At 40.1% G+C, this 16,591-nt stretch overlaps 1 protein-coding gene across 3 annotated transcripts in view; it reads left to right on the top strand.

The window, feature by feature from the left end:
• The window catches only part of CSMD1 (CUB and Sushi multiple domains 1), a 1,996,605-nt gene that overhangs the window by 1,666,379 nt on the left and 313,635 nt on the right, over positions 1-16,591 (top strand). For all 3 annotated transcript variants that reach the window (XM_027049973.2, XM_027049974.2, XM_053217751.1), the window contains 2 exons: positions 12,818-13,009; positions 13,476-13,602. In XM_027049973.2, coding sequence (XP_026905774.1) covers positions 12,818-13,009; positions 13,476-13,602 — 319 coding nt within the window. The remainder of the gene's footprint in view (positions 1-12,817; positions 13,010-13,475; positions 13,603-16,591) is intronic.

The following is a 16,591-nucleotide window of genomic DNA, read 5'->3' as shown; positions in this document are numbered from 1 at the left end:
TACTGATCTGTGCCCCTGCACGGTAATCGAAATAATTGCTAAGAAATTGCTCATTCATGTTTATTATTTCTTTATTAATTTGAATGTTTAATCATGAAACTGATTTTTTTTCATGTAAAAGATGAATTCCCACATCTAAAAGAATAGATTGGTTCTGATGAAAAGTACAAATGAACAAATAATTCATCAGGAAATGAATGAAAATCTTCTACTTGTACTCAAAACCTGTTCAGTTTTCAGGCTATCAAAAATGCTTGAAATATCTGTCATCGGTCATTTGAGCATCATCAACCTGAATCCACTGTGACCAAAATAACACCATTTTATGTCCATAATGCTGAAGACTTCTGATTGCATTTCATACAATAATCCCATGGAAATAAATCTATGAAATACCCATTTCATTATATAAATGTGTTATTACATATTTCCACTTGAGTATGTGATGGGACCCCCTCTTTGGAAAGTCAGCTTATGGAAGAACAGGAGCCTCTGTGTCTTCCATTCAAAGTTGGTTAAGTAATATTGTTGTACCCATTTTTAATCTTCATTAGCTGGATGGATATTTCTGATTGAATATTACTTTTAAATCTTCCCAATTTTTTAAAAAAAATTAGTATGAATACTCAAAAGATAAGCAGTGATTTTCCTGATTTTAATAATACTTGGAAATCTTTAGAAGCTTAACAGTTTATTTGAATTAAAAGCAGTCACTGACAAGTTGGAATTAATATAACCACCAATGAAACTCAGTAACATGAATACATTAGGGTGTTTCTATTCCCACTTCTGAACTTCCTTAGATAATGTGCTAAACAGAGTACTCACTATCCCATCCCTGTCTTCAAGGAGCAAGTTTTTAGATGGAATAATAAACTACACACAGGAAGACGAAGAAGAATAAATAACTTGTGGCACACCAATGGTCACACATTTTGCAGTAGGATTCATAAGAAACTCAAGAAGGACAGAGGACTCAGGAGAACTAGGTAGGGGAGCCTTAACAGGAATGGGCTGGATTTGGTCTTAAAGGACAGGTATGATTTGGAAGACATGAGCAATGCAGTCAGGCAGTTACTCTGGATACAGGGGGCAGGCGGTGGTGACAGAATGGTGACAGGAATGAGTCTCACCTGGGTTTCAAGAATGATCCGGCCAGGAAACGCCCTAGCACACACTGGAAAGGAAGACCCAAATGCAAAACAAAGTGAAGTACTCAATTCAAGTAACAAAAAAAGAAAAACAAAAACTTAAATGCAGATGAACTCTTCGTGGTGTTTATCATACACCTTCACAGGACGTGTGTAAAAGCTCTGAGTGAGTAAGTGTTGTATCTGCACGCAGGTCTCCAGTTAGGTGGTTCCTGTTACTAAGGTCTCAGAAGTAAGCTGAGTGAGCCCCGGCTGGCTCTTGCAAGTCACAATTAGGCTGATGGATGGCGGTCACTCGCGCGGAAATTCTTTGGAAGAATGAGATGTGGAAAATGAGGAACGGTATCCTTACCCCCTAAAGCCGTGATAAGCCAGCAGTGGTCTGGTTGTGGCTGTCGCTTCTTGGGAATTGATGGCCTGGCTACATTGCTTGAGGGGGTGCGTTCTGGCATATGGTTTGACAATAACTTTGTATTTATTTGTTGTAGAATAATATAGATAACAACATATGAATACTAACAGCAGCAAAAAATCCGAGTGTTGTTGGTAATCCCTTATATTTATACAAAGTTTACTTAGGAAGAGTTCAGTGTGTTCCGTTAAATCTTTTACTTTTTCTTATAAAAATCTCTGTAACATAGGGGCAGGAAGAAAGAGGCATTACCATCCATATTTATCACTTGGAAACAGAAGTGGGACGAGGTAAAGGAAAGTGAACTTGAGAATGGACTTAGTCTGGACATCGTTTGGAAGAGCTCAGTTGTCCCTCATTTCCCATCTCCTGTGAGTCCTTGTGCCCCTGGGCCCCTGGCCTTCTGCTTAGGGTGTTCTCAGCAGCTCTTCCCTTGGGCATCGTTCTGTTTCCAACCATTCTACTTCTTCCACTCGGGGTGTTTACACGTTCCCATGGGCACCTTTGCTTTCCTCACACTTTTCTTTTTTTTCCTTTTGCCAAGAATCAGATACACAGACTGAGGAGAGGAAAGAGCCGTGTTCGCAGAACCAGGACTCATGTCCCTAGTTGCCTCCAGGATAATCTCTTGAAGATCAGTGTGAGGTTCATTTGGTTGCATGTAAATTTGGCACGTCTCTTGATCCAATGGGGACAACCTTTCCGGGGAAAAGAAAGTGTAACAGTTATTTTATGAGCAAAGAAGAATTAAGGCCCCCATGGGACTTTCCAAAATGCTCTTCTTTCGTTATGTAGTACAATTCTCTTGGCCAAATCGAGTGAATCTTTGGTAGCAAGTAAGAAGAGACAGTCCTATCTAGTTGATCAGGATGTGTCTTGGGTAGTCCTCGTAGCCCTGTCAAGAATGCCTGAAGGAGCCCAGGGTGAACACGGCCAACTTTGGGAGGCGTTCCTCTCAGGACCAAGTAGGGGAAGGTGAGGGGCCACTCCAAGGGGAACTAACTCTGTATCAAGAATTGTCACCTTAATCTTGTGTGCATTAAACTGCCAGGCTTGCGTGTTTCTACAAGGAAGCTGACTTTGTCTGGGGCACCTCCATTTACTTGGGCTCTAACAAAACTCTCCAGTCTGTCCTACTTAGGATCCTGTAATTAATCATTCTCTAAGATTATTTGCAGGGTTAAAAGGGATGTCCTGGACAGAACTGCCTAATGCATTGCATGGCACAGTATGTGTTCTGTAGGTACCCGTACCATGCTCCCTTCCTTTTCATGATCACCTTTATGGAAATAAGCATCTGGAATCAGTGCCCCGTCTATTTATTTTGTTCCTAAGTGGAAAGAAGACCATGAGATCCATGGGGTAAAACAATAAATTAACCACAACTTATAGTTCTCTATTAAAGTACAATAAAAAGTAAATGCATTGTTAATCATGATATTCCCATATGCAGATAATATGCAAATATAAACATCAAGTTTTAGACCATGGGAATTAATATTATATGCTAAAAATTCCATACTATCAAGAAATGATGGTTTTAAAAATAACTCACTGATGTGTTCCTATTTTCCTGTTCCCCACTCTCCCCACCATTTTCATTTCACGGATCAAGACTTTCATAAGCAATATGGCAAAAAAAAAAATCTGAAAATTTTCTATCATTAAAAATAGTTACATAGTTTGGGTTGCCTGGGGGGCTCAGTCGATTAAGAGTACAACTTCAGCTCAGGTCATGATCTCACACTTCGTGGGTTTGAGCCCCGTGTCGGGCTCTGTGCTGACAGCTCAGAGCCTGGATCCTGCTTCAGATTCTGTGCCTCCCTCTTTCTCTGCCCCTCCCCTGCTCACGGCCTGTCTCTCTCTCAAAAATGAAGATTAAAAAAAATTTTTTTAAGATAATTACGTAATTGAATTATGTAGGAATGCTCAAGTTTCTTAAAACATTGCTGAAACTGTGTCTTGGGGTTTAAAAACATGCAGTTGTAATATGATCAAAATATATTTTAATTGTGGTATTTTTGATAAATATATTGGTAGAAGACTTTGACTTGCCACTTTGTCTTGGTTCTATGTATTGATATTTATTTTCTCGAGCTAGTGAAATCTGTGTTCAGTCTACCTTTAACTTCTTCCCTGTTTTGATATCAAATTATTTAAGTGTGAATTGTTAGCGTTTTCATTCCTTCTGAACTTCGTATTTGGCCATGAAGATTCTTCAGGATTGCAAACTCCCACAGCTAAATTTTAAGGAAATCAACAATAGTGAATCAGATTCTTGGAATAGTCAAGTTATTTTAAGCAATTAGTGAATTTCAGAATTTAAAATAAAAATATGCTTGAGGTTTTTTTTAGACATATTATTCCTAACTCTACCCCAACCCCACTGTGGAAAACAGTATTTTTCAGAGAGGAAGTTACTTCTTAATCTGCAAATAAGAAATGTAAAAGCTACCATTCTATTAGGGAATATATTCTGAAAATAATCAAATTGCATTTTATGTAGTCAATTAAATGTGATATATGGTTGGTTGAACTTGTTTCATTGTACTTCTGGATATCCCTTCGTATAAATGTGTATATGTATGTATGTATGTTTGTTTTTACTCGTAAAACCGAAAGAAGCATCCACAATCAAGCATGGCGTGTTACTTGCGGTCACCTGTGCACCCCTTGGAAAGTACAGGTGGCTCATTTAGAAGCAGCCATATTTCATACTGTGTGGCTGCCTATAAATGGGTTGCCCTGTACTAGCATCCTGTTTTCCCAGAAGTCCTGACGAAGGACATAAGACTCCAGCTTGGTGAACTCTTCCAGCTGCCTCCTAGAATGTGTGTGTATTCTGTTCTTCTTAAGCACTTGGTGATGTAGTAGGAACACTTCCAATTAAACTGTCGGCCCTAAAGGGCAAGGCTCTGCCTGTATACTGAAATAGGATTTAGTATCTTGTGAAATATATTATAAATTAAGTGTTTAATATGTGTGTATTGAATGGATGTCCCATTAAAATGTAAGATGTTCACTGCTGTATATTATTTGTCTTTCTGTACAGATTGTGAGCTCCTGGTGAGCCAGGACTGAGATCAATTAATTTTATATTTCCAGTACCTAGGAAATTATCTGAAGTACAGTAGACACTATAAAAAGATGTTAAAGAAATGATTTAATTAATGCCATAGATTAGAGAAGGAGATTTTCCAGATATGTTTTCTCAATAAAATTATCTAAATCATGTTTTTTTTTACTTTAATACCCATTAATATTAGGTCAAAAAAGGAAAAGATTATATTAGGATATTATACTCCCAATGTATTTTATCAATCCAATGAAGTGTTACTAGACTAAGCTACTATATATAAATTACTAGCTTCATCATCACATAGAAATCATAACGAAAAGTACATTTTATGAAAATAGTATTAATAGCTTATATTTACAATTAAAGTACTCTTTTACTTCAACATTTTTGCTTAAAACTTAAATGTAGAGGACTTGGATAATCTGAACGTACAGAATGGTGATGCCAGACAAATACTAATATTAACCGCCTGACTGTAAGTTTAATTCTGTATGATAAGAGCCAAACTTATAAAAATTTAGAGAACTTCCTATTAAAACAAAAAACAAAAAAAAAACAAAAAACAAAGCATTCCGAGGCAGCTGGTTAGCTCATTTGGTTAGAGCATGGTGCTAATAATAATAAAAAAAAAAAAAAAGAAAGAAATTCTGTGTTCCTCCTACTATTCTCTCCAATATAAAAAGTAGTGAACACCCGAAAACACAAAAGTAATCAGGAAAGGCAGAAAAGTGACAGAAAATAGAGATGGGGAGGGACAGCTGTTAGGGTTGTGGTGGTGTCATCCATGGCTTCCATATTTCTGTTGCTGATGTGCTCATGAAGGTCTGTTGCTATTCCTTATCGTGTCTGATTCCTCTATTGGACAGTAAGATCCATAAGCCTTTCTTGTTTCGTGCCCTAAATATCTTAAGAGCATGTTTATTTGTAGAAGAAGGTGTTAATGAAAGGGTTTCTTTTCCTGGATCATACACTGGTTTGTTAGGAGATGACATCAGGACCCGACGTGATGTTTCTCTTCTCCCTCAAAACCCTCGTGCGAGCTATGTTCTCTCCCTTGTGTCACCTCTCCATCACAGTCATCCCTCTGCTGCCTCTACTTGCGTCTTGGGCTCCCCTTGCATGATGACACGTTTGCGTGTTTTGCACACACACATGACTTTACCCCGTGCACTACCCTGTATCCCACTGTTGCAGCCGACCTCAGTGCTAGATAAACATCTTTTAATTGTTTCCTGTTTTATTCCCTCACTCCAGTCCGCACTCCATATTGCCACTGATTCTCTCTGAAATACAAATACCTACAAATATCTGTGTGTCACTTCCTTGTGCACACACCTGTTTCCCCACCAACATCGCACTGCAGGCTGACTCACTCTGCACTCCCCGCGGCTGCAGGATAGCCCTTCCCTGATTTTTATAGCAAAACATCAGTGAGATGCTACCGGAAATTGTTATCCATCCCGGGATACACCATGTTCTTCCAAACCTCCACATAATAATGAAGACTTTATCTGGAGACTTCTCTTCTGGTTCTGTAACCGCCAATGTCTACTCTCCTTCCGGAACAGCTCAGTTTTATCTCTTCTGCAAAGTTGTGTCCCACCTTCCTCTTTCCTTCTGTGCCTCTCTCAACCTTCCCACAGACCTTTGCTGTAACAAGTATCATATCTTTTTTTTAAGTTTGTATTTGAGAGCAAGAGAAAGCACAAGCAGGAGAGGGGCAGAGAGAGAGTGGGACAGAGGATCCAAAACAAGTTCTGTGCTAACAGCAAAGAGCCCAGTGTGGGGCTGGAACTCACAAACCATGAGGTCATGACCTGAGCCAAAGTTAGGTGCTTTACCGACTGAACCACCCATGTACCCCTCTTATTGTTTTTAAAATACTTATTTTTTTTTGCTGTGTAGGTAAGTAGACCATGGACAAGAGGGTCCTGTTCTGTTCACTTCTACTCACAGTAACTAACAAATTCCCTGCCTCATAGTCATAGCAAACATGTCTTAAAAATTCAGACAATGTGCTAATTATAAGTTCTTACCACAGTGCATGAGTTACCACCATCTTCACCAGTTGGATGCATTTAAAAACTAACACAGAGTAAAATGCCCTTGGCCCACCCTTTCCCTGCCCTGGTGTAGATGCTGACCCTGATGTGGCTGCCAAGTCCCCATCCTCAGTTGTAAGTACTCTCAACAGGGACAAGCCGTGTGCAGTGGTAAACATCAGGGAGAAGGCGGACAGTGCAAAGTGTTTCACGAAGCCCTCCCGGAACTGGTATTAACACCTTGAATCACTGTATAAACTCCACGCGAGGTCAGAGTATATTCCACATTAATGACTCATTTTGGGTCTATACAATATATTTAGAATTACAAAATATTTTAGGATTGACTGCAAGAATTCTTAGCTATGATTACCTTACTTTATGGTTTGTTAGTGACATATTTCGTGAAAACCAAGATGGTTCCAGAGAAGTAGCTACTTTGGCTATCTGATTTTCACTCCGGACTTCAGCGAGCTTTTTGATATCTCACTCTGGAGCTCAGGAGTTCATTTTTCTGTTCAAACGTTTTCACCATCCTGTTGAACACTGCTATTTGGGGGAAATTCTCAGTATCATCTCCCATAATGATGAAATAACATCAGTCATAAAAATTGGGGGAAAATAAACGATAAAAAAACTAGCTGATAGAAAAAAATCAGTTTGAAACCAAGAACAGTTGTAGGTAAAAACCAGCACTGATGTGTAATTTTGTAAATAATAACTTAAAACTCCAATGCAAGTACACATACTTCATCTAGAGTTTCATTCTTAAATAATGAGACTTGGGTTTAAGAGCAGGAATCCAAACATTTCAGGAAATTCTTCCATCAGTGAACTTTACTTTTCAAGTGAACCACCAAAATAACCTGAAACAGCACTCTGGTCTCAAGCAACGTTTCTTTCCAGATGACTGCAAATCCTTTTAACTCGATACACGAGCGATACCTTGCAATATGACTAGTACCTACCTCTGAGCATCACATGAGCACAACTGAGCCAATGATTCTGGAGATTCACTTTGATATACAAGTGCTTTGGATGACAAGCATGTTTCCAGAACAAAATATGCTCACAAACTAACGTTTTACTGTACTTCTTTTTACTGAAAGCAAATGTGAAAGCCATGTCCCTTTCTGTGTGTTTGTGTGTTTTGGTTTTTGGTTTTTTTGGTTTTTGCACATGGCAACCTTTTCTTAGATTACTAAGGAGATTTTTACCAAAAGGTACATTATTCAAATTGAAATAAGTGTCAGGTAAAGTTAAATGATGACAGGATTCTGTGAATATTTGAAGCTTTTTCAGTTGTTTGTAGGAGAAGGTATCAGATTTGTGAATGAGGAATATGCTTCTTTCTCAGTTGTGGTTCTCAAAGCTCGCCTACACGAGAAAGCACCTTCTCAAAAGCTGTTTAGACAAAGGCTGGGGAAATTCATGACTGCAGGCCTCATTGAGCCTGCAGGCACAGAATGGATCAGATCCAGGGCAAATTTTTGTCTCACACAAGTGCTTTATGGGGAAGATAAGAACTAGACCAGATACTTGAGAGTTAAGTGGAAGTCTCTTATAATGCTATTATTTTGTTAGGTGCTCAAGATATATACCATTTAATTCTTAAAAAATATTAAGACAGGGTAAATACTGTAAAAGATGTGGAGAGGTCATTTCCATCTGCCTGATGTTTACAGCCTGTTTTCCCTGGAACATTTAGTCCAAAGCATCTTTGCTACTTATATGACCTCAGAAGAAATCACAGGAAACAGACACAAATGGAATTACTAAATAAATTCAATACCAATCACAACTCTTAATAGATAATGTTTTGAAATAAATAACTGGCTTTAATCTTTTTTAAAGGTTCTGTCGCCTAAAAGAATATATAGAACCAGTATTTGCTACACTGATTTCGTGCAGGCTGGTGGCTCCAAGACAGGAAGGGACATCTTCTCTATATTTTTAAAGTCATCACCCTTTAGCAGTATTAAGATTGGTCATTATAAAGTGTTTCAGATTCAGATTAAAATGGAAATGTCTGTTCTTTGGAGGAGTATCTTTGAGATCTAAAGATAAATCTTAAAAATACTTTTTGAGGTATTTTTGATTAACGACAGGAAATTTTTTTTCCTGAAATAGTCATGGAATTCATCAGGGAGTTTTTTGCTACTTCAGAATGTTGCTGTTAGACATCAGTGCAACTTATGAGTTCTAGACATCAGTGCAACTTATGAGTTCACCGGTGTTTAAAAGCGGTGTTGAAATGTTTTCAGAGTCACAATGATGTTACAACTCCTTAACCACAAAGCAAGCCAAACTCAGTCGAAATGAATTCAGCAGTTTGTGGACAGAGAGCGAGCGGGGATGTGTTTCCGGTGCTTGTGGACGGACTGAGTCCAACAGTCCCAACAGCGAGGGAAATGTGGGGTTTCTGAGGGTTTCTCCAGCCGTTTCAAGACATTGATCAATACTACTTTCAATGCTTCCTCCAGGAATAAAGTCTATGGTTCCACCTGTAACTGGCAATGAACTATTAAATCATGTGGGGCATTTTGTGTGAACAAAGCTCTCTTTGGTGGACTGAAAATTGGAAAACTGAATTCTGGAATGTCCAAATACTTTTCAACTGTCTGACAGGGAAGAGGAATGTATTTCCTATCATGACGTTGGATGGGCCTAGAGACTTTGGGTGCTTAGTAATTGAGTGTAGGACTTTTTATACATAAGGAATTTCATGATGCCATCGAAGACATAAGCAAACTTTTGAAAAACTACTAGAAGGCACCGTAAGAAAGCAAGTACCACAGGTACTGGAGATAGCAACTACCCTTTCAGAGACAACTTGGCTCAACTGTGTGACAGGATGTGTTGTGTTGTTTTTTTTCTTTTTAATTCAAGATTAAACGATAGAAAAAGCTGTCAAACCTTTCTCAAAAAAAAAAAAAAAAATCAACCCAAAGAAGGCTTGGCAGACTTTTTTATTAGTACATCTTTATTTGTTTTATTATCTGCCCTCCAATGTTCTTTTTTACGTTCCTCCAGAAAGGTTTTAACGCAAGTGGTTACTTGTAGAGGTTTGTCTGTAAAGCTGCAGACTAGAAGCTCATGAGAAAGCGCACAAGTCACACAGGAAGTTCAATGTCATTACTTTATCAGCACGGGCACGCACCTCTGCCAAGGGAATCTTTTATAACAAAACAGTTCTCTGTCACCCAGAAGCACCTGGTCCTCATCATGGGAGGTCCTGGGCAAGCTTGACCGTTTCTTCGTCCAGGCCTTAGTACTCCACAGCAGGTGCTTGTGTTTCAAAGCTTAGTTTAGAAGCATTAGGTGGGGGGGTCTGGGGGGCTCAGTCAGTTATGCGTCCGACTCTTGATTCTGGCTCAGGTCATGATCTCACAGTTTCCTGAGTTCGAGCCCCATGTTGAACTCTGCTCTGACAGCATGGAACCTGCTTGGGATTCTCTGTCCCTCCCCCGCTTGTGCTGTCTCTGTCTCTCTCAAAATAAATAAACTTAAAAAAAAATCTAAGAAACATTCGATGGATTTGCCAGCTTTTTCTCCCATTCCGAGTGCCATTAAAGCCTTCACCAAAAGCCAATAAACCATCTGGTCCTTTGTGTTGCTGACATCTGGCTTTAACAATCTGATTCTGGATTTTAAACATCTCCACTTTCAGAATATTTAGTCACTCAACAATCATTATAAACTAAAAAGGAATCCCGATTTCTGGTGCTCCTTGAAAGGTCGGAGGCTCGTGTCCCGCCAGGTGTGAATTTCCACGGGACAGGAGGTCGTAACTGTCTCCCAGGGCCTGCTGTCCTGCACGGACTTTGCTCTTCATTGATAAGCCCTGCGTGTCCTTGAGCATGAAGGCTGTCAACTCCTCGTATGGATTCCTTGGCTTACCCGGCGTCCTGGCACAAGGGTGTGGATGCTAGTGACAGACCCCTGGCTCTTGTTGATATCTGGCTTTTGTTTGTCTACTGAATATTTTCAATTTTATCTTCCACTGGCATTTGATACTTAAATACCTAATTTGACTTCAAAGTAGTGGAACATCTGAGACGTTACCTGTTACCAGGAGCGGGGCCCTCCTTAGGCGTGGCCGCACCTCCTTGCTGGTTCTGTCCTCAGTTCCTCACACCCTGCGGCCTTGCTTTAAAGCACTGCTCAGATCCCCACGCTTCCAACCCAAGAACCACATAAAGCAACAACAACGAAGACTCCGGGTCCGTTTTCCCTTTTGTAGAAGGAGAAGCACAGGCTAATTAATGTGTAGAGCCTTTTGCGACGCTTCTGTCCCATGGTTGTCTGTCCGACGCAACTTCAGCAGGATACTGGCTTGCTTTCTCCCCGGTGTGTTGGCTGTCTGTGGTCAGATTAGAGTAGTCAAATATCTGCGTGAGCCCTGAGACCCTTCCCCTAAACGCCTGCCTCCCCTTTGTGGCAATTAAAATACCCCTTTGTTTTGCACTGGAATTGATGTTCTCTTATGTTCTTTCCTTCTGGGCAACTGGAGTTAAAATTACAATAAAACCTTGGTTTGCCAGCATAATTCATTCCAGAAACACACTTGTCATCCAAGGCACTTGTAGATCAAAGTGAATCTCAAGAACCATTGGCTCAGTTGTGATCACGTGACATTCGACGGCACGTACTACTCGTATCGGAAGACATCGCTCGTGTATCACGTTAAAATTTGTTAGAAATGTTTGCTCATCTTGCAGAAGACTCGCAGAATGAGTTAGTCACAATCCAAGGTTTTCAGTATTTGCATTTCTTAAATAGATCAGACTTATTGTAAAGGCATAGTTAGTAACGACTAATACTTTATGGTGGACACTTTTAGGAAGAGAGTTAGCAGCTTGAGTGTAATTGACCACATGTCATTTTCTCTCCCCTGTACAAAACTGCAGAACTCAAATCCTGATTATATAGAGATCATCAGGGTGGCATTATGTTGCGAATTTATGGATATATTGTCCTCCATGGAAACCATCTCAAATGCAAGTCTGGCAGGCCGACCTATCAAAAATCACAAATCCATCCTTCCTTCCTTCCTTCCTTCCTTCCTTCCTTCCTTCCTTCCTTCCTTCCTTCCCTCCCTCCCTCCCTCCCTCCCTCCCTCCCTCCCTCCCTCTCTCTCTCTCTCTCTCCCTCCCCCCCTTTTCTTTTCTTTTTTTATTTTCTTTCTTTTTTTCTGAAAGGAAGAAGTCAAAGTTAGGTGGAAGTTAATGTTAACAGACCATGTGGTACATCAAGTTCCCAGCTCTCCTTTTTAAAACGGTCAACATTTGCATCGGGATACAAGGGGAGAAATGTTAGTGGAAGACTGTCTCCACAGATGGCCGTAATATATTGCCTCACATAAAAGCAATATACAGCTCTCAGTACTGCAGAAGCTAAATCTTCATTTCTGTCATCTATTTCTCTGAGTTTAAGAGCTAAGTTTGGCGAAGTCATTATAGTGATTCATTTCTGGGATTTCCGTTGCACATGGAGTTAGCTGCCCAGAAGCCCCCCTAACTGTATGCCACAGCAGTGTGGCAGGTGGAAATTCACAAGCCTGCCTTCTGTGAGTAGGAACAACTTTTCAGTTTCCCATGACGCTTAAGATCTTGCAGTTAAAGAGAAAGATGGTGTGAAGGTGGGCGGGTCATGACTGTAGGTTACAGTCAGTGCTGGCAGTAAGGACCCTGAAGAGTGCCTTTCAGGCTCTGTGCCACACAGGCATGGCTGGTCACTCCTTCTGGAGAGTTTGAGCTTGACAGAAGGAATGTGGAAGTAGGAAAAGCTTACAGCTCCATGAGACAAGGCTCTAAGGCTTACTGGAGAATTCAGCATGCTGGCAGGCAACCTAGATTAGCAGACGAGAATTTGGAACTCTTAGGAGAAGAGACTGTATAATTATGTAAATAGATAAGAACAAATAAAATAATCAAGCATCACGGGACGACACATGGTTACCAAATAAGTCCACTCGAGACCCACCTGTGTTTTTCCCTTTTTAAATTCACAGTCTTCTTTTTCTTTCCAAGCTCCAGGAGGCATTTGATAACCTACACCATCTCGTCTTTATTTGATGCTAACCTACAGTCTACCGTTACTTCTACTCAATCTATCCCCTCCTTTCTCACAGGTTTTGACCTAGTAAAATGTGAGGATCCAGGAATCCCTAACTATGGCTATAGGATCCGAGATGAAGGCCACTTTACCGACACTGTAGTTCTGTACAGCTGTAACCCAGGCTATGCCATGCATGGCAGCAACAGTCTGACCTGCCTGAGTGGCGACCGGAGAGTGTGGGACAAGCCCCTGCCTTCCTGTGTAGGTGAGTTGGGAAGTTGGCCTCCTCACTACACAAAAGCATACCTGAGAGCAGGAGCCCCACGGTGCTTCGGAAGAGGGCAGGGTTCTTCTGCTCTCTCTGCAATGTAGGTTTTTATGTATTTCCAAGATATGCATGTCTTTTTGTTGTTTCTTGTTTTCTGTAGGAAAGGACGATTTCCTGGTACTGTTTTACTGAGGCTGTCTGCACAGAATTACTATTGGAATTATAACTCAAGTGTTTCATTGTTTTATACTCTCGACTTTAATTACGTAGCAGATTATGTCTTTCCATCAGGGTGATGCTTGGGAATAAGTAAAGGAAACAAATGATGGAGATGGACGAATGTGATTTTGTTTGGTTGTGTGTATAATGTGGACGTGATGGTTTGGGGGTTTGTTATTAAAAGAGCTGTATGGAAATCCGTGGACCTGGAGTGAATCCCCTCCTGTTTCCCTGTCTCTCGCAGCGGAGTGTGGTGGTCATATCCATGCTGCCACGTCAGGGCGCATCCTGTCTCCCGGCTACCCTGCTCCCTATGACAACAACCTGCATTGTACCTGGACCATCGAGGCTGACCCAGGAAAGACCATCAGGTACCTGTTGTACTTTAGTTTCCGCGATGCAGTTTTAGAATACGGTCGTGTCTTCTATATTTGTAGTGGAGATAATAGTACATCTGTTATTATCCATGACTAGATTTAAGTTTGTGAGTCAAAGAAAAACACGTAATGGTGAGCATACAGTTTTGGTTGGCTCACACGCTTACTTTGGTGTTCCTTTAAGAACTTGTGTTAAGCCATCTTATAAAAAAGAGAAAAAGGAAGTAAAGGTATCAGTTAGCTTTTGCCGCATAACAAACTGGCCACCAAAGTTCAGTTGCATAAGACAGTGATTTATCTGCCCTTGACCTTGTGGGTTGCCTGGGCAGTCCTGGGCTGGGCACGTTTGGCAGGGTGGTCCAGTATAGTGTCACTCAGGTGTGCACATCTCAGCTGGACGTGTCGGAAGGCTGGGGCCTCCCGATACCAGACTGCTGTTTCTTCAGTAAACTAATCACGATGGAACTTCCCCGGCAGCAAGAGAGGGCACACTTTTCAAACTTTGCCTTGCGTTACATTTGCTAACATGCCATTTGTCAAAGCAAAGCTCATGAGCAAGATAGAGTTTGAAGAAATACACTCCAGCCCTTAATGGAAAGAAAAGCAAAGTCATATTGCAAAGGGGCTTGCATACAGGGTTGGGGAGAATATGTGGTCATTTGCCATATACCGAAGTTAAGTTTGAGGTAAACCAGGAAAGCATTTCAATCTAAAGTTACACATATAAATGAAAATATTTACAAATCACTGAAAATTGGGGGACCTGGGTGTCTCAGACGGTTAAGCTCAACTCTTGATCTTGGCTTGCCAGCGTTGTGAGTGGAGTCCCATGTTCGGCTCTGCACTACATACACATGGAGCCTACTTAAAAAAAAAATCACAGAAAATTGTGCAAACATTTTAAAAGAAAATACTCTATTTTAATTGATGGGTCTTGGTTATTATGGTAATCTTTTTATACGGATAAGTAAACCAACAAAAAGTAATCTTTGCAAAGCAAGTTTTCCATGTTCTGGTCAGGCCATGTCAAAAACCACAGCACGTAAATCAAAAAGTAATTTCAAAATAAGTTGTTTCTTGATCATAGTTCTCATGAGCAAGAAGAGAACACAGTCCTTTGCAGTGCTTTGTAGAATTGTTTTACTGTGTGTTCATTTATTTTTTTCCCTTTCATTGTAGTTCTTCTGAAATCTCTGTACACAATTTACTGTCTAAAAATTCTGCCCCACCCTGAGGCGCCTGGGTGGCTCCATGAGTTAAACATCTGACTCTTGGTTTCAACTCGAGTCACGATTTCACGGTTTCGTGGGTTCAAGCCCTGTTTCGGGCTCCTCTGTGCTGACAGTGCAGACCCTGCTTGGAATTCTCTGTCTCCTTTCTCTGCCCCTCCCCGACTCTCACTGTCTCTGTCTCTCTCAAAATAAATAAAGTTAACAAAAATTAAAAAAATAAAGATGAACAATTCTGCCCCACCCCTAACAGTCCTAATCCACAGACGTCCAGTCCATTCACTGCCTTGAGCACCAGGAAGACCACGAGAGACTGAGTGGCCAATTCAGCTCCTTCTTCAAATGTATGAAGTTGAATCAAGTGGGAGATCAAACACAGAAAGTTCTTTATGGGGCTAGTGAATGGACAGAAGCATTCATAAAGCACTGATTTTTTTTTGTCCTTATTCATAAAAGGCACCCTAGCAGACTTAGTAATGTATGTAAAACAGACATAGACCCATCACTTAGTGACAGTAAACGGGAATGAAAGCCGAGGGGAGATGCATATTGTATCCTGTGATGCTCCGTTCCCTTCATCGGACATCCATCCTCTGAAACCCACAGCTCTCTTTCACACTGTGACATGAACATCTTGCCGTCTTTTTAAAAAATAATTTTTGAAGTTTATTTATTTATTTTGAGAGAGAGAGAGAGAGTGAGAGTGGTAGAGGGGCAGAAAGAGAAGGAAGGACAGAGAAAGGACATGAGAGAGAATCCCAAGCAGGCTAGCTGCTGTCAGTGCAGAGCCAGATGTGGGGCTCGATCTCAGGAACCGTGAGATCATGACCTGAGCCGAAACCAAGAGTCAGACGCTTAACCGACTGAGCCACCCAGGCGCCCCGAATATCTTGCCATCTTAAACTAACATGGCACAAACTATTACCACTTTCAAAGCCTAACAAAAAATAATTCTCATTACTTAAAAGGAGCAAGAGAAGGCATGTCAATTACATATATAATGCAAGATGTCAGTTTATAATAAATGATGTAAAAATTAACTTGTGACCTTAATTAAGATAAATGGTTAATTAGATAATTATTGATCTACTGCGACAAAAATAAGATATATTAGAGTAACAATGTAAGAATCTGTAATCTTTATGGAAATCAATGCACTTTTCCACTGAACTAAATAAAACTAAATATTATTTCCTAACCTTTAACTCCTGAATGCTTGACCTGAGTATTATAAAAGCCATTATACTAGTTTTTATTTTGAAAAATTCTAAGGATATTTTATGATTCCCAAAATAACTTGACGTAAACAGGATATATTTTCTTTTAGGGAGATTTCAAATTTCTGTATCTCTTACGAGTTCCTTTGTGATTTGTTTCCTAAGAATTAAAATAAGCATTGTTCTCCTAAATGCAAACCAGGGGATGAATTCATTCTTGGCAGGTGAATCTAATACTTCATTAACATTTTAATAAGAAAAGAGAAAAGAAAGTAATAAAGAATGAGTTGAAGTAATAACAACTGTACAACTTTTATGTCATGGACTGGGCTCTGATGTTTAACCATTAGGATTCTAGAAAAAAAGACATTGAATACACTAATTTGTTGTTCTGGGGATGTTGTCCTTCTCTTCCATGTCTTTCAAATATGAGAGTTTACTTTGGCAAATTTGTAAACAGATCTTTTTGATTTAAGCCATAAAGTCCTTCCTAATAAGGAAATCAAGAAGGAAGCATCAGTATTTATAATTAATTTG

The sequence above is a fragment of the Acinonyx jubatus genome, chromosome B1, assembly GCF_027475565.1.
Source record: "Acinonyx jubatus isolate Ajub_Pintada_27869175 chromosome B1, VMU_Ajub_asm_v1.0, whole genome shotgun sequence".
Classification (NCBI taxonomy): Eukaryota; Metazoa; Chordata; class Mammalia; order Carnivora; family Felidae; genus Acinonyx; species Acinonyx jubatus.
This window is presented reverse-complemented; position numbering and strand designations above follow the sequence as displayed.